The sequence below is a fragment of the Sceloporus occidentalis genome, unplaced genomic scaffold (genome assembly GCF_023333645.1).
Source record: "Sceloporus occidentalis isolate IW3139 unplaced genomic scaffold, rSceOcc1.0.p SCAF_2, whole genome shotgun sequence".
Taxonomy (NCBI): domain Eukaryota; kingdom Metazoa; phylum Chordata; class Lepidosauria; order Squamata; family Phrynosomatidae; genus Sceloporus; species Sceloporus occidentalis.
The window spans coordinates 183,236,416-183,253,552 of NW_028316982.1; the positions used below are offsets into that span (position 1 = coordinate 183,236,416).

The 17,137-nt window shown below is 38.6% G+C and overlaps 1 protein-coding gene across 1 annotated transcript in view; it reads left to right on the forward strand.

The window, feature by feature from the left end:
• REPS2 (RALBP1 associated Eps domain containing 2) overlaps positions 1 to 17,137 on the forward strand; it is a 94,655-nt gene that overhangs the window by 35,676 nt on the left and 41,842 nt on the right. Inside the window, exons 7-12 of the mRNA XM_089508420.1 lie at positions 1,954 to 2,017; positions 5,267 to 5,409; positions 6,592 to 6,683; positions 9,587 to 9,658; positions 12,659 to 12,728; positions 14,984 to 15,058. Of these exons, the coding sequence (XP_089364546.1) occupies positions 1,954 to 2,017; positions 5,267 to 5,409; positions 6,592 to 6,683; positions 9,587 to 9,658; positions 12,659 to 12,728; positions 14,984 to 15,058 (516 nt within the window). The remainder of the gene's footprint in view (positions 1 to 1,953; positions 2,018 to 5,266; positions 5,410 to 6,591; positions 6,684 to 9,586; positions 9,659 to 12,658; positions 12,729 to 14,983; positions 15,059 to 17,137) is intronic.

The window sequence follows — 17,137 nt, forward strand, 5'->3', positions numbered from 1 at the left end:
CTCATTAGAGGAAAACAGTAATTAAGTGGCCAGACATCTCAAGGTCATCTCAGATGTTGCCTCTTCATTACTGTAGACATTTTTCTTGTTTTTCTTGGCAACAAGCAGCAAGATGTTGTTCCAAGGAAGAGCAGACAATGGTGGCTCTCATGTAGTTTCTGTCAAAGAGGATAAGAGGGCAGTTCAGAAGTCACATTTTCACTTCAAGAAGCAATGAACTCAATTGATCTTTACTTCCCACATTCTTTATAGTTGTAAAGCCTTAGTCTCACTTTATAGTTTATTTCCTAGTTTGTTAAACAAGTTTGTTATGATATCTGAACCAAGATGTTTTTTAATTTTGTCTTAGAGGGAGTGCTCAAACTATAGTTTTCCAGCTTAGATGCCATGGCAAATCAGAAAATAGTCTAGATGTGAAGCACAAAAGGGGAGGACTTGTTCCCTAGTGAATGTGATATCTCTGCCAGGCCAGAGTGGTCTTCAGTCTTCCAGACCTATCTACTGTCTACAACATTTAGGCCTTTGCCGTATAAAGGAATAAGCATTTTGCTCCAGTTTTATCCATGTCCTTAATGTATTCCTTCACCTTTAGGGGTGGATGTGTAAGACTAGAGGGCCAATTAACCCTCAAGGAGAGCTGTATTTGCTCTTGTAAGAAAAACACAATTTTGTCCCCAAACTCTCTTTGGGGGGCATATTTTTGGGGGCTTCTTTGACCCCCTTAGAGGACACTGTGGGACACTTTGAGGCCAAAAAAAAAAGTTTTGTAAAACTTTGCAAAATTTTGTTTTGACTCCAGGGGGCTCCAAATATACAAAAATGCCCCCTAAGATATCATTTTGGGCATTTTGGAGTGAATTGTTTTGACCCTTGAGGCCACAGACACTGCCCTTGGAGCTGCATGCCTTTGGTCACCCCTGGACTAAATTGTTCCACTAATGTCTGCAAAACTCTTAATATGATTTCTAGCCATGCAAATATGTTCCTAATTGTCAGGATCCTACCAAAATGGGCAAAAAATGTAAAATGTAAATATATGGTAGCAGATGAAGTGAAATCTCACTTTTTGAGGATTGCATGCAAAGAGTACAACAAAACTGGAAACAAAAGGTGCAGGGCTTGCATGCTTCCAGAACAAGCAATTAGGCCGGTCTTGGTAAAGAATTGCAAGCATCTTCATGCTTGAATGCCATTTAGGTAACAGCCCTGATTGAAATGTGGTCTCCCTGAGACATATTTTTTGGTAAAGGTAATAAGGCTGTTTTGAGACTATAGGTCACTGAAGATAACAATATTAAGTGAAGACATGTTTCTAACATGTTTTGTTGATGTTTTAAGTCTGTGTCCTATTCCACATATACCTGAAATTATGGTGTTGCTTACCAAAGAATTAAAGCAGTTTAACCCATCTCTAGCTGTCATGACTTTATCCTAAAGAATTGTGGGATTTGTAGTTTGGTGAGGTATTCAGTCTGGTCTGTCAGAGAGCTCTGCTGTCTCACAAACTACAAACCCTAGAATATTTTTAGGAAAGAGTTATGGCCATTAAAGTGATGTCAAACTGCTTTAATTCTGCAGTGTGGATACATCCCAATATCTGATAGGATTTGATGCCTTCAAGATATTTAGGCAGCTACAACTCCATTGACATGAACTTCAGCTCCGAATCAGTTCACATAGTAACCAAATATTGGAACAGAATATTTCCAACCAAAAGGTCCAATCCAGAGGAAATAATAAGCAGTCTGGACAATATTTTCAAAAGAAATGATCAGAGTTTCTTTCTTCCTTTTCATTTATTTTTCAACCCATGGAGAGTCAGGAGCATTGCTCCAGACAATCTAATATAAATTTAACAAATTTGTTAACATTTGCTTAATTTGTTTGCTCATTGTTCAAAATAATAGAACTTGTTTATTATTTCAATGTTTGATCAGTCATCATTGTTGGCAGGTTCTGTGGCTAAGAACTTCTTCACAAAATCTAAGCTACCTATCCCTGAGCTTTCACACATATGGTAAGTATTCAGAATTGTGTGTGTGTGTGTGGGGGGGGTGGGGTATGCATAGATGTATTACTGTGGCTGAAAAGTTCTTCATACTTTTCAAAAACTCTCTCTAAAGAAATCACAGTAATTGCCCTCATCAAAAACACTTTGAGGTCCAAGCACAGCAGGGTGTATGTTGATCTTTCTTTTGTGCTTGTTATCTTTGTAGAGATACTGTCCCTTCTCAGCAGGACTAGAGAGATTTGAATAGCAGCATATACTGGAAGTGTTCTGGAGAATATTGTAAAGAATGTACATAATTAGCACAACAATCCAACAGATACTTTTGTGAAGTGGATTCAGATAAACATACATTTGGAATGGTTACAATAACATCACAAGCTTCAGTACTAACTGTGCTTATCAAATGAGACCTAATTAGTACTCAACTTCTTAAATAAGTTCAGCTGCATAATTCATCAATACTTTACTAATGAGACCTGACCCTGATGTTTTAAAAGAAAATATTCCGCTAACACTGCAGATGGCCCTGTGTGAGCTAACTTTTATTTGAATCCTATTATGTCGGAACTTCTAAGGCGAATCATTACCCAATTATATCAGAACCAACATTAAAACCTTTTAAAAGAATGAAGAGTCTAGGAGCACCTTATGTGTGTATGTACCTTCAAGTCATCTGTTGACTTATAGCAACCCCATGAATTTCATAGGGTTTTCTTAGGGAAGAAATAGTCAGAGGTTGTTTTGCCAGTTCCCTCCTCTGAAATATAGCCTACTGCATCTGGTATTTGTTGGCAGTTTCCTATGCAAGTACTAACTAGGGCTGATCCTGCTTAGCTTAGTTTTCCAGGGTTCTTGCTTCTCAGCCTTTTGGCTAGGATCAAGTAAAGTGTGTAGTATAGCAAATTGTATTTGGCACTAAGAAACTTACTCAGGCCTGTTACAGACAGCCAAAATAAAGCTGCTTCGAGTCACAGTGGAGGTATGGTGTTTCAATGATGCATGCGTCCTAAGAGTCCAGAAGCCACACCAAAGCCACGCTCCAGTCCTTAGGGCTGGAATGTGGCTCTGGTGCGACTTCTGGACTCTTAGGACGCATGCATCATTGAAACACAATACCTCCACTGTGATTTGAAGCAGCTTTATTTTGGCTGTCTGTAACAGGCCTTAGTTTCCAAAAAGTTCAAAACCTCTTATCACACCCCAGTACTTTCCCCCTTCTCTTTCCTGCTCCTTTTTTTCTCTTACTGGTCTTTTTCTTCTTCTACTTCATTCAGCTCATTCAGTACTCATTCACCTTGTACCAGCTTGTCATGAGTTAGAAACCAAAACCGCAGTGTCTTCTCCCTGCCCTTTATGCTTTATGTTTTTCCCCCCTATGTTTTCTCTTTTTTCACTGCCTTTAAGAATTCTTTTTCCTTCTTGCTGGTCTTTCTGTCCCGACCCTAAAGCTAGTTCAGCCATCTCCTCTTGTAATTTTCCCTTACCATGCTCTAGGAGTTGCTTTCCTTCTTTCTTACATTGCCATATTCTAGTTATTTAAATCCCTGAAAGGGAGACTTCCAGACTAACTCCATATTCCACCCCACTCTTTTGTCTGTCTGTTTTCCTCTACACTCCCCCCTCCTCTCTCACACACACTATATTTTCCCTCTTCCCACTTCCAGATGCAGGCAAAAATGTATTTAAGAAATTAAAAAACAAAACAATTTTATAAAATTAATTTTAAAATATTTTTTGAAAAACAACAACAAAACAATTGACCAAGGAAAAGAAAACAGGTAGCAAAAGGTAACATTAAGAGCCCATTTACCACTAAGGGGCTGTCATGTTAACCTTTTAAATAGATATGTCAGCAAAGAGCAAATGGGTCTTTCTGCAGTTTAAATGTCTTAGGTCCCCAAATATGATAATGATCACAGCTGTGGCTTCATTGATTAGCCAAACACTATGAAAGACAGTACCAGTTTCATATTTGGGGTAGCCATGTTGCTCAAGCAGCAAAATGCAACAAAACCCAAAATCCACAAAACAGTGATACCTTTATTGGACTATCTAAAAGACACAAAAGCATGATGCAAGCTTTCAGAGTTTTACTGGCTTCTTCATCAGGCAAAGATGTTAAAAATCATCCAGGAGAAGAGTGATGATGCGAGAGTCACAGGCATACGTTTTGTGTCAGATGTTACTTCTCTTGTCAATTAAGATGGTCTAGACTGGGATCTCAGTGCAGGCAGAGATCACTCTCCTTCTTGACCTTGTGGGGACTGGGGACAAAGGGCAATAAAAGACAGGTAATAAAATTTCAGATCTGTTAGTAGCAGCAAAGTAACTTCCATTGAGATCCAGCTGTCTTTGTCCTGTGTGAGGCCGACTGCCCCTTTCTTAGGCAGAGAACATTGAATTTCTCAGGAACTCTCTGTCCTCTTACATGGTGATGGGGGACACAGGTGTTGTATAGGTAAAACTTGTGAATTGTAGCAGGTTTGGTTCTTCTGAGACAATTGAGAAGAACAACAACTGCATTTTTTGCATGCACTACAAAGCCTTACTTTCATTTTAAACCAAAGCTGGAAATGGAAGCTAAATAACGCTGTAAATGACACAAAATGGCATGGCTAAATTTCAAGTAAAACCAACCAATTGCACTATATGGCCACTTTGTTTCTTTCTTGTTGATTTTTGTCTTCTTCAATTCCACCCACCCCCTTGCTCATTGAGACTTCTAGTCTCCTTTTCTGCATATCAGGCAGTAGGAATTTTCATTCTTTCTCTAAATATTGTAAGAGTGTGTGGAATAGGCTTCCTTTAGTATCCAATGTCAAGTTTCAAGTGTTTAGGTTTTACAGTCTTGGAGCTACAGCACACACACATACACAAACACAGAGGTATATACAGAAGGTACGCTTTTATGGTTTGCTTTACTTTATCAGGTCTCATAGTTGTCTTAGCTGACAGATATTTTATGCATTTGCTTAAGTGGGAAGAGGATAGGGGAGAACTTTACACAAATTTTGATCATCATGGTTATTAACAAATAGTTGCAGGCTTTTACATTATAACATAGGTAAGGCAGTGAACAAAATAATGTTGTAAAGCCTTTGTTATCATATTTTTAAAAGTACTGTATTCATGAAATAAAAAAAAATCCACTCCTGGAAAATAGCTTTCCCACTAGTTAGATGTAATGTATGTAAACAATGCATTTTGCTTCAACAATAGTCTGAGAAAGGTCATTAACAACTATATTATTTGCAGGGAAATTAGTGATGTAGACCGTGATGGTGCATTGACATTAGCAGAGTTCTGTGCTGCCTTTCACCTCATTGTTGCACGGAAGAATGGCTATCTTTTGCCAGACACCTTGCCAGAGACTCTGCTCCCTGACTATCTTCAACCAGGTGAAGCTTTCATTTTTGTGCTGAAGAACTGCTTCAGTTGATTAAAGCAGCCTTTTAAGCAAAGTCTATTTTTTGCTGAAGTTCTGAGAAAGGAGCTCTGAAATTATAGGGGTTTTAGTTGTGTCTAAATGACATGATTGCTACAACTAGCTTAGCAGAAAAACAGAAGCACAAAAGCTATAACAGTTTCGTTGACTGAAAAATAAAATGGACTTAAAGTATATTATCTGCTTTGGCAGAGATTCAAGACAATTTTCCCCATTTTTATCACATATGGAGCAGGTTCTTCTCCCTCCAAGGACACCAGAGAAACATAATAACAAAGGATTATATAGTGTGTTCAGCGCTCCCAAATTAGAACTAACTGCTTAGGGTGCATCTACACTGTAGAAATAATGCAGTTTGACACCACTGTAACTGCCATGGCTCCATTCTTCAGATTCCTGGGATTTGTAGTTTTGTGAGGCACCAGCTTTCTTTGACAGAGAAGGCAAAAGATCTTGTAAAAGTACAAACTCATGGGATGGAGCTACAGCAACTAAAATGATGTCAAACCATTATTTCTACAGTGTAGGTGCACTCTCTGACTCTCTATACAGTCTCCACCTTTGTGATGTAGCTTATGTTTTCTATTGTTATTTTAAAGAACTACTGAAATGCATATGTGAGGTGACCACAAAGTAGCATGTATACAGTCCCAGTCCTAGAATCTGAGATATATGAACACAAACACACGCACAAATACACACACAACTACAAAGTAGTTTCATCACAACACATATTAAGGCAAGAAACATTGCTGATCTCATGGAGGGGAAGTAGGCAGGACTGGGAGCCAATTTTTACCCCCACCCCACCCCAATAGGTTGTACTACCACATTTTCAGCTGATAATGCAACCTGGAAGTGATCTAGTTTGCACCTCTTGGGTTTTTTGGGCTTTTTAATGTCTGTTTATGCAATTTGGGGTGGGTGGCAGTTGGCATTTGGGGGGAAATTTTGGAGGTCTTTTGAGCCAATTTTAGAATATTTTTTCATCTGAAAAATATAAAAAATCAAAACACTTTGTGAGGGATCAATGCTTTTGTGGAACTCAGATGTGAGGTTGAGACTGTATTATTTATTCTGGATATCCGTGATGAATACAAACACTGATGTCTTTCTCTACTTTTTTTCCTTCTAGCATCCCTCAAGTCTAAAAGTGATCATGTGTTGAATTCTTATTCAGAATCTTTGTCAATAAGTCAACAAACAAGGGATTTCAGTAGGACTGAGGTAAAACAAAACAAAACCCAGCCCTCATGTCTTTAGATTACAGACATAAATTAATACTTTATTTACTCTTATCTTCACTGTATTGATCAAAATACATCAGTCATGGCTTAATTTTGCAAGTGCAAGCAGGTCTTTCTATCCTAGTTAAGTCTAATTTAATAGTGAGGTAGAAGTAGTCAATCCTTCACAAGCAGAAAAGAGTATACACAAAGGAAGGAACACCAAACCTAGTTTCTTAAGGGTGTCTTCTGACAGAATGTACAAGTTAGTATTATCTTCTCTAGTGGAGTTGCTCTGTTCCTGCAAGCAAGCTCTGTCTGGTAGGAGAACACAAAAAAGTGGTATTAGTCCAGTAGATTTGAGTTGATAGTGTGTGATGATAGGGTATGTTTCAGAGCCATACCTGAAAATTTGGAGAATGTTGTTGATGCAGCTCTGGAAGCTTTATGGGGAGATGGAGATTTAGATTTGTTAATGGGCCAGGCTTGTGTCCCACCAATGGCACTGCCTTTCCACATGTTCCTGTGAGGCAAAAGACTGCCAGTGGCAGCAGTGCTACTGGTAGGGTCTCCCTTGTCAGACAAACTTTTGTTGAGGAGGCAGATTAAATGTGCCAAACAGTACTGGGCAGCCCTAGCAGTGCAGGACAACACTGATGGAGAATCTCTCAGAAGCAACAGCAGTGGCACCATAGCTAACACTGTGCAGAAGGAGGCACAGTAAACCGCTTTTGAATGTCTTTTACCACACAAACCCTATGATAAAGAACAGGGATAATCTGGTTAATGGGATGCAACTGGCAGAATCCTTACGTGTGAGTGATCATGTTCTCCAGGAGTTTGTTTTATACAGTGAAAAGGGGAAGCCAACCATACTCAAACATGTATTCTAGACTTTAGGAAAGCTGAAATACTGGGTGTGATCCCATGGTCAGGAATACTAAAAGAGAATGGAGTTCAGGACAGATGGGAGTTTCTCAGAAGGGAAATATTGAAGGCACAATTTCAAGCAGTTCCAATGAGGAGGAAAAATGGGAGGTGTCTCAAGAAACCAGGATGGATGACTAAAAAATCAGCTGAGCTACATTTTAAATGGGGCATGTATAAGAAATAGAAAAAGGGGGAAACCACCAAAGAGAAATTCAAACAAATATGTAGCATGTGTACAGGTAAAAGCTAAAGCACAGAATGAGTTCAGGTTTGCTGGAGAAGTTATGAACAATAAAAAGGGCTTTTTTGGTTATGTCCATAGCAAAGGGGAGAAGAAGGAAATGTTAAGGCCATTGCATGGAGTAGATGGCTTAATGCTAACGGGGCAGAGAAAAGGCAGAACTACTAAACATCTTCTTTGCCTCAGTCTTCACATAAAAGAAGTAGGAAAAATACACAGAATAAGTAAAGTCTTGTACTACCTGGTTAATCTAAATTAAAATATCCAGGACCAGATGAACTGCATACAAGAGCATTAAAAGAACTGGCAGAAGTAACCTAAGAGCCATTGGCAATAATCTTTGAATGTTCCTGGAGAACAGGAGAGTCCCAGCAGACCGGAAGAGGGCAAATATTGCCCCCATCTTCAAAAATGGAAAAAAGAGGATCCAAACAATTACTGCTCAGTTAGCCTGACATCAATACAAGGAAAGATTCTAGAGCTGATAATTAAATAGAGTCTGTAGGTGTTTAGAAAGGAATGCCATAATCGCAAAAAGTCAACATGGGTTTCTCCAAAACAAGTCATGCCAAACTAATCTTAATAGCCAACTCTGATTCTATGAGACAATCCAAATATAAAGCAAGAGATAACCCCAGAAGATGGCACTCCTGTGTTGGAAGACACTCAGCGAACTACTGGAATACAGCCGAAGACAACAAAAGTGAAAGAAAACAAATGTAATTGGAAGTTTACAGTTGAACATTAAGCACATAGAATATAATGACTACAGATAATTTACATAATAATGAAGATATTGAAACAGTTCAAGATTTTCTATACCTTGGCTCAGTCATTAATTAGAATGGAGACTACAGTCAAGAAATCAGAAGAAGACTAGGACATGGAAAGGCAGCTATGAAGGAACTAAACAAGATCCTGACTTGCCAAGATATATCACTGAATACTAAAATTAAGATTGCCCAAGGCAGCCCAGTGAAGAAAGCTGATAGGAAGAAAATCATTTGAAATGTGGTGCTAGAGAAGAATTTTATGGATACCATGGACTGTTAAAAAGACAAATAAATGGGTCCTAGAGCAAATTAAACCTGAACTGTCCCTAGAAGACAAGATGGCTAAACTGAGACTAGTGTACTTTGGATGTGGCATGAGAAAACACAATTCACTAGAAAATACTATAATTCTTAGTAAGGTAGAAGACGATAGGGAAAAAAAGACCCCCCCCCCCACCCCATTCTGGATGAATTGGTTCAATCAAGGAAGCCATGGCCCTGAGTCTGCAAGACCTGAGCCGGGCTGGTGATCTTGAGGTCTCTCATTCATAGGATTTCCATATGACAAAGTTGACTAGATGGCAGTTAATAACAACAGGTTTGCATTCTTAAAACAACCTATAGCCTGACAAGGCTTTAATTTTTCTCTTTTTAAAAGAAATGCTTTGTCATTCTACCCTTGAATACATAAAATCTGAGTTTTGGTATATCTTGTTTCAGTGATAAAACCTTTAGTCAAAACTGACTAACTTATATTCAGATAAATTCTTGGATATCTAAATATGGAATAGACTCCAGCTTTTGAACTGTGAGTGTAAATAAATACTGCCGTTTTTCTCACCAAAGCTATTGATCTATATGTATTAATATTTTTCCTTCTCTCTCTCTCTGTCTGTCACTTTCTCTCTCTTTCTGTCTCTTCCCTCCCTCTCCCCCTGCTCTGTTTTTTTTAACATTCAGCTTGAAACTGTCAGTGAGGATCCAAACAATTCAGAACCATTGATTCATTTTGAAACAACATCTCTTGAACCAGTTAGTGACCACTTTTTTTAAAAAAAAAATTGCATTATCCAATCTGTGAAACTTTACTTGTACATTCTTTGGTGTTTTTGTTGAAATTGTTTGTCTCTGTGTTTATTACAAAATTAATATTATGAGGCATAGTAAAAATAAGGCAGTTAGTTTCATTGTTCCATTCCTTTGTAAACACATTACTGGAACAATATCCAGAAAAAAGGTTAAGCAACTGACCAGCAACATATCATCATCATCATCATCATCATCATCATCATCACCACCTCCCTTGCCCAGTTTGGCACTCACGGAGGCTAGCAAGAGTGAAAACAGAGTTAAATATTCACACTTTTCAAAAATTAAAAAGCAATTATGTGTATGAAAACATTTAAGCAGTGGAGAAAATTCATACTAAAATAATGACGTCTACTAGTAGAAGTACATCTGTTACTATTCTTATTTTGCCTTTCTCCCCATTTGCAACTCAAGTGGCTTACAACAATTAAGACAAACTTAGGCCCGTTACAAATGGGCATAAAGTACGGACTGGGTCCATATTAGGGTTAGAACGTGGCGTCACTTCCGGACGCCCCTAACCCTAATACGGACCGAGTCCGTACAAAATGGCGGCGCCCGTTCCACACGGGGGCCGCCATCTTTACGTAGCAGATGCACTTTGTCCGCACGTCCCGCAGCGCATATGACACTGCGAGTGCGCCGTTGGCACCTCGTGCCGTCATATCCGCGCCATGGAAATAAGCACCATTTTGGGGGTTCTTTTTGCTCTGCGAGGGAGCCGCACAGAGCAACCGGCAGCGGCATGAGACTGCCCCTTCTGGGTGGTCTGTAACGCGCCTTAGTTAAAAATGTACAGCATACAAAATAACACTAAAAGCCATTAAACCATCAAAAAATAAAATCAGTTGAAAACAGACTGTGCAACTTGCTCACACAGGTGGTCTGGTTGGATACCACCCACCACTGTCTTCCTGCTAGCAGCTGAAGGCTTTTGGCTTTTAAAATGATGTGGCAGACAAGGTTTGTAATGGTGCAGGGTGATGGTGCTGTTATTTCTGTTCTATTATGTTTTGTATGTATTTTAAAAAACTGCTCTTAACCTGCATTTTTAACTAATGTTATTTAAATATAAATTTAATGTAATTGTGCATTAACCTTTTTATTGAAAGCTTTTTAGTTGTACCCTTGGTATCCACTGGGGTTTGATTCCAGGTCTGCTTGTTGATAACAAAATCCGCGGATACTCAAGTCCCATTATGTACAAAAAATTTTTCCCTTATATAAAATGGCAAAATCAAAATTTGCTTTTCGGAATTTACACATTTTAAATAGATATATTTTGAAGCCATGGATAAAGAATCTGTGGGTATGAAAGGCCAACTGGTTTTAGAAGGTTGTAAGCCATCTTGGATCCCATGCTGGCAGAAAGGCAGAATAATAAATAAATGCTATCCAGCGATTAAAAGTCCTGTAGATTATACAAGGCTTATTTGCCTTAAAAAATGATTCCCAAAGGCCCATCAGAATAAAAAAAAAGTTTTCACCTTTCTGAAGAAAGATAGTAAGGAAGGTGTCAGTCTGGCCTCTCTTGGAAGAGAGTATACAAGTTACTCTATCTAAACGATTGTTGTAGAACACTGAACGCAGAACTGATTCATATGGACCTGGAAATTGAGAGACATGTGAGATGATCATAATAGTCTGCAGTGTCTCCACATGAATGACTTTTGGGAAATTTGCATAGGGTTTAATTCTTCAGTAAGTAATACTGCCAGAAGTGACAATATTTTGTACTGTCAATGACCATCTTGCCAAAAGTGACACTATACTATGACTGATTTTGTTCTTGAAGGAAAAATGAGTAATTTTAGCAATTTTCATTCTTCTATGAGAAAATCTTTTCAAGCTATGTAGTTTTTGAATACTGTTAGCTGTTCAGGACTTTGTGCAAAATTAGCATTTGTTATTTTTTTCACGGCAAACAGTTTTTTTCTGTGTGCCAAAAATGCTATTGTATTTGGGGGAATAACGTATACAAATTTTGTGCAGTTTAAGTCCCAAGCTGTGACGATTCTTGTCACCCCAGGAGTCTCCTTGGGCTAGTCTACATGTAGGTGTACTATGTAAATTGGTGCATATTTTCATACATAGGCATCGACAGTTAATTATATTCACTTTCCTGCACAAATTGCATCTATTTGCATCTATTCACCCTCCCTGTGCCAAAAATCTGCAGACGTCCAAACACATGCAAAGCAGATATATAGCCACAAGTGAGATAATGAACATCTCTGTGGATTTCAACTGATACTCTGGTAAAAAGTGTAAAGTCTTTTCCCAGCAAGTTTAAGGAGTTTTTCAGAGGGGCCCCTACAAAAATCCTGAACACCTGCAAATCCTGTGTGGCCAGATCACATTCTGATCAACTGGAATAAGGGGTATTTTAAATGTGTACACTAGCCCCTTGTCAGAGTTTCCCAGTGTGCAAAATATTTTCCCCCAACTATTTTTTTGAGTATTTCCAAACATTCTTTCAATTTCTTTCAAGTGCATATCTACAGCCCTATATAAATAAAGCATAATAATAATAATAATAATAATAATAATAATAATAATAATAATTTCTACACTATATTACATCACTCATACAGCGAGGAGTAAAGTTGATGAGAATTAATACTGCTATCCTGAACATGCTTATTAGAGAATGAGCCCCACTGAATCTTTTTCAGCCGCCATGTTTAAGATCACATGTCATGTTACACTGCAGAGTAATTCGAAAGCTTTGTTGCTTTCCTAATTTGGTCCATCACCTTCCTTATGAGACCTGGTTTAAGTGGAAACTCTAATTCTTCCCTGATGGCATTCTCCTCTAAAGGTCTTTCCAGAAAACTGATTTAGTTAGCTTGCTTGAGCTGCTTGGCTTGTATGTTATGTCTTTGTCTCCATCTCCCTCCCTTTGTTTCTAAATTTCACAACTACTACTTTTTTCTCTGCAAGGAAACAGCACTTGAAGAGATGCCTGATAAAGCTCCCTTGACACAGGACACAATTAAGGATGACAAACAAGGTACAATAGAAAACTGCTCTCTCTTAATTAATTAGGTTTCAGGTGGTAATAGATATTTTATACAATTCCTATTAGCTAAGGAAAATCAATACCATCTAAGTCAGTTATCCAGTAGCATCACTCTTGAGTAGGAGAAAAAATGATGGAGGTTCTCAAACGATAGAGGTTGGGGAAGAAAAGAAATTGATGTGAATCACACATATTCACTAGATGTATAAGTTAAATAGTTCAAACAGATCTTTCAATAAAACTGTTAACAGAAAAAGACATTACAAGTGCAACATTTCCTCTTATGTTAACACAAACATCTAGACAGGGTGGAGCTACATTATTCTAGTAAATTGCATGTGACCTATATGTGGAACTTCTGATTAACTGATGTAGAAGGATTGTAGAGCTAGAGCTGGAGAATGATGCTTGCTCTTTTCCTCTGTAAGTATCCTACACTAGTTACTCCCCCCAGCCCAGCTTCTTCCAAGTTCAGAGCCTAATGGCCAGGCTGCTAACATGGCAGAATAGGTACTTGTTCTTTCCTGCAAACACATTCACTGCATTAATTGCATATATAAATTTGAAAGCTTGAGTTATAAATGTCTTAATAAAACCTAGTGTTGCAAAGAATAATGTGGTTTACAACACTCTGTTTACCTTATGGTATGTAGTTCACCCCTTCACATAGTTGAAGGATAAGAATCTGGAGCCTAAATGTACTGAGAGATTCAGTAAGTGTTGCCTTGTTTTATAGAACTTCCATTCATGCCTCCTGCACAACTAGAACACATCACAACTAGAACACATCAATAATCTAAGTCACATATTACAGTTATTGAGGCGGGTTACATACTGACATTTGGGACGTCGTCAGGACGTCCCAGTTTAAAAAGGGGGCGTCTCTTCTAGACGCCCCTACTCCTGTTACGGACTCTGTCCGTAACAAATGACGGCGGCCATTCCACACGGCCACCGCCATCTTGACATAACGGATGCTCTGCGTCCGCACGTCGCGCCCCAGAAATGACGCCGCAAGTGCGCGACTAGTGCCTCGTGGCGTCTCTTCCGGGGAGCAAGAAGGAGCGTGATTTTCGCACTCCTTCTTGGCAGCATCCGGGAACCGCGCCGTTTGGCTGCTGTGGTTCCTGGACGCTGCAACCGGCAGCGGCGCAAGACGGCCCCTTCTGGGCCGTCTGTAATGCACCTTAGACTTGTATTATTTCTATTTCAGTTGTTCTTTTGTTCTTATATGAACTATCATGAGAAGCTTTTCTGAAGGCCAGTATAAAAATACTCTTATAATAACTTCATATTGGCAAAGGTGCTGAATCTGTGGGGAAACATCTATGAGTCTGTGCTCTCAGTCTGTCAAGAACTGTATAAGGAAGAGAAGGTTCCATGTAGAAATCTTTCTCTACCCTTTCTTCTGTATATTTTCAGATACTGCTGTTCATACTTACCTAGTAATTGTATGTGTGTATATGTACCTTCAGGTTACCTGTTGACGCATGGTGACTCCATTAATAGGCTCAAAGGTGGTTTTGCCAGTTTGTTCCTCTGAAATTTAACCTACAGCACCTGATATTTGTTGATGGCCTCTCATCCAAGTAGTAACCAGGGGTGACCTTGCTTAGCTTCCACGATCAGACAGGATCTGGTGCCTGTAGGGTAATTAGGCCAACTACAGAATACAAAAATAGGTGCTCTAGCGCGCACACACACACGCACACTTTTAAAATTTAATATTTCTGGTTTAGAAGCTGTAACCTTATCCTTCCCTGACTCTTATCTTCAGATACGTGTGAAGGAACCACACTTCCAGTTCATGGGAAGACACATGCAGATATTCATATTGTGTCAAATTTGATGGTGGGAGAAAGGGAATAAAGATTTGTCCTTCTCCCTCCATACATACAGAACTACACTCTTTTGTGGGGAAGTCTGTCCTGTCCTCCCTGGGTATGTCTGCCTTCTCGTTCTTCTGTCAACAGCATAATGACAAGCAGAAGTCTCTGTGGGAGTAACACATTTTAAAGAGAAGTACAGGAAAGTCTAGTTTTTGAGTGAAGCAGAACTCTTGGGACAAATTATTCCTTTCACTAGTGTCAAGAAAACAGTACATTTTTCTTGTAAAGCATAAATTTATAAGAGCTCATAGAGTGTTAATGGGAATTAAAAGTAGTATTTCATAAGTCTTTTATAGACTTTTGTGTTAAACTGAATAAGTAATATAAAATGGTGTTCCACAACTTGTTTTTATTAAGGTCTGAAAATTAGTGCTTCTGCCCAAGCGGTACCAAAGGAGTTTAAAGTATCTCAACATTTGGCTTTCAAAACAGGTATGACAAAACATTCCTATATACAACCCAATTTAGATTCTCTAAGACTACTTCTTACTGATATTTGCTTTGGAGTAAAATATGTTAATTTTGGAGTAAAATATGTTAATTTTGACACTCTTCAGTAGCTCATCCATATATACTGAAATGTGATATATCAATTAGAAGAAAATCCCAGATGGATAGCTGTTGTTCTGATCTGTAGGCCACCCAGGGCAAAGTACTAAGCAAAGTCCATTAGAGATGAGAAAGGAGTCCAAGTGGTGCAGTGGTTTAATGCTGATACTGCAACAACAAGGTTGTGAATTCAATCCCAGGGCTCTAGGGTTGACTTAGCCTTGCATTCTTCTGTAGGTCACTAAAATGAGTATCCAGCTTGTTGAGGGCAATTGACTTACACATTGTAAACTGCTTAGGGAGTGCTTAAGTGCACTGATAAGCAGTATAAAAATGCACTTGCTATTGCTATATTGCTAGCCGATCCGGTTAGGTACAGAGGCTTACCAGCTAGTTACAGAGTCAGGCAGTCCAAGTCAGTAGGATATAGCAAGAAAGCCAAGACTTCAGTCCAAGGGAGTGACTGGTATCATGGTCAATTTATGATGCAAGGTCTAAAGTTTTTCAGAAACTCAAGCCAGTAATAAAGAGAGGAGAATGTTGTTTCCTCCGAAAGGTCTGTTGCCAGCAACATCCTGAGGACATTGTTGGATTATTTATGGCCTGGAAGCTTCTCTCAGCTGTTGCCTGATTAATGAGTGTTTCCTTATGTAAACACTGAGTGTCTCAAACCCTCCTTCTCTTGTCTGCGTTTCATTACGGTTGGTGGTATGAGCCCATGTCTGTGTATTGTGACTGCTGGGAGTGTCACTGCCTTTCTTGATCAGTGGCATGCCCCTCAGTCCTTTGGTTTTCCTGTCTGTATCATATTTTCCAGAAGGTACATCCCCCTGTTGTTCTGTTTCATTGTCTGTGCCAGAATCTGAACCTAGGTCCTGGGAACAAGGCATGACAGTTGTTGCAAAAGAAAAAACAAGAGCCTTGTGATACCTTAAAGACTAATGTATTTATTGTGAAGTAAACCTTTATAGACTATGGTCCAGTGATGAAGTGGACTCTAGTTCCTGAAAATTTGTGCCATGATAAACTGGTTAGTTGGTAAGATTCCATGCGAGTCTTTCTTAGTTTTGTTAGGGGGAAAAGTAGAGATAGCTGAAGCAGGAAAAAAAATTCTTTAACTCTTAACCCTAACAAAACTAAGAAAGACTCGCATGGAAACTACAAACACTAAAATAAATTATTATAAATTATTTCATATAGAACTTTTTTTTAAAAAAAGAATCTTTCCAAAATGTAATAATCCAAAATGAGACCTAACAAAATTAGGTCACTGAGTTGCTGCGGCTGAAGTTCTCTTTCCCACATAAGAGGATTGCCGTTAATGAATGAATAACATCCTGTCCTCCTTGTGCAAAAAGTCCTCTGAAGAGTTAGTACCACATGATCTGCATTGATGAACAACTCAGTAATCTCTCCTTTACCTACTAAGCTTTACTGATTACCACTTTCATCTGTACTGTGTTGCCTTATTATTGCTGAGATACACACACACATATAAATGCACCATTTAAGATGGCAAGTGGAAGCTTGCATGCTTGAATATTCCAATATCTAAAAATAACAGTGCTATGTCAAAATTGCTAGTGTATCAGGAAGAAATCCAGTCTCTCCTGTGCTAACATTTCATTTTCAAAATGGTGAAGCACTTGGATAATCAATAGATGATTAACTTTGAATATAGGTACATTGCATTGTTATAGCAGATTTCATCTGAAATCCTATTAGTGATACACATACACACACACACACACACACACACACACACACCAGCATTAGGTTTACTTACACCAGTGTAAATCACATTTTTGATATTTTCATTAGACTAAAGGATATGTACACCTTCACAATTTACTGTATATACTTGACTATAAGTCGACTATAAGTTACATTTTGGGGCCAAAATTATGGATTTTGATATGACAAGGTTAAAACTAGGGGCATGTAACAAAGGTTCTAAAGCAG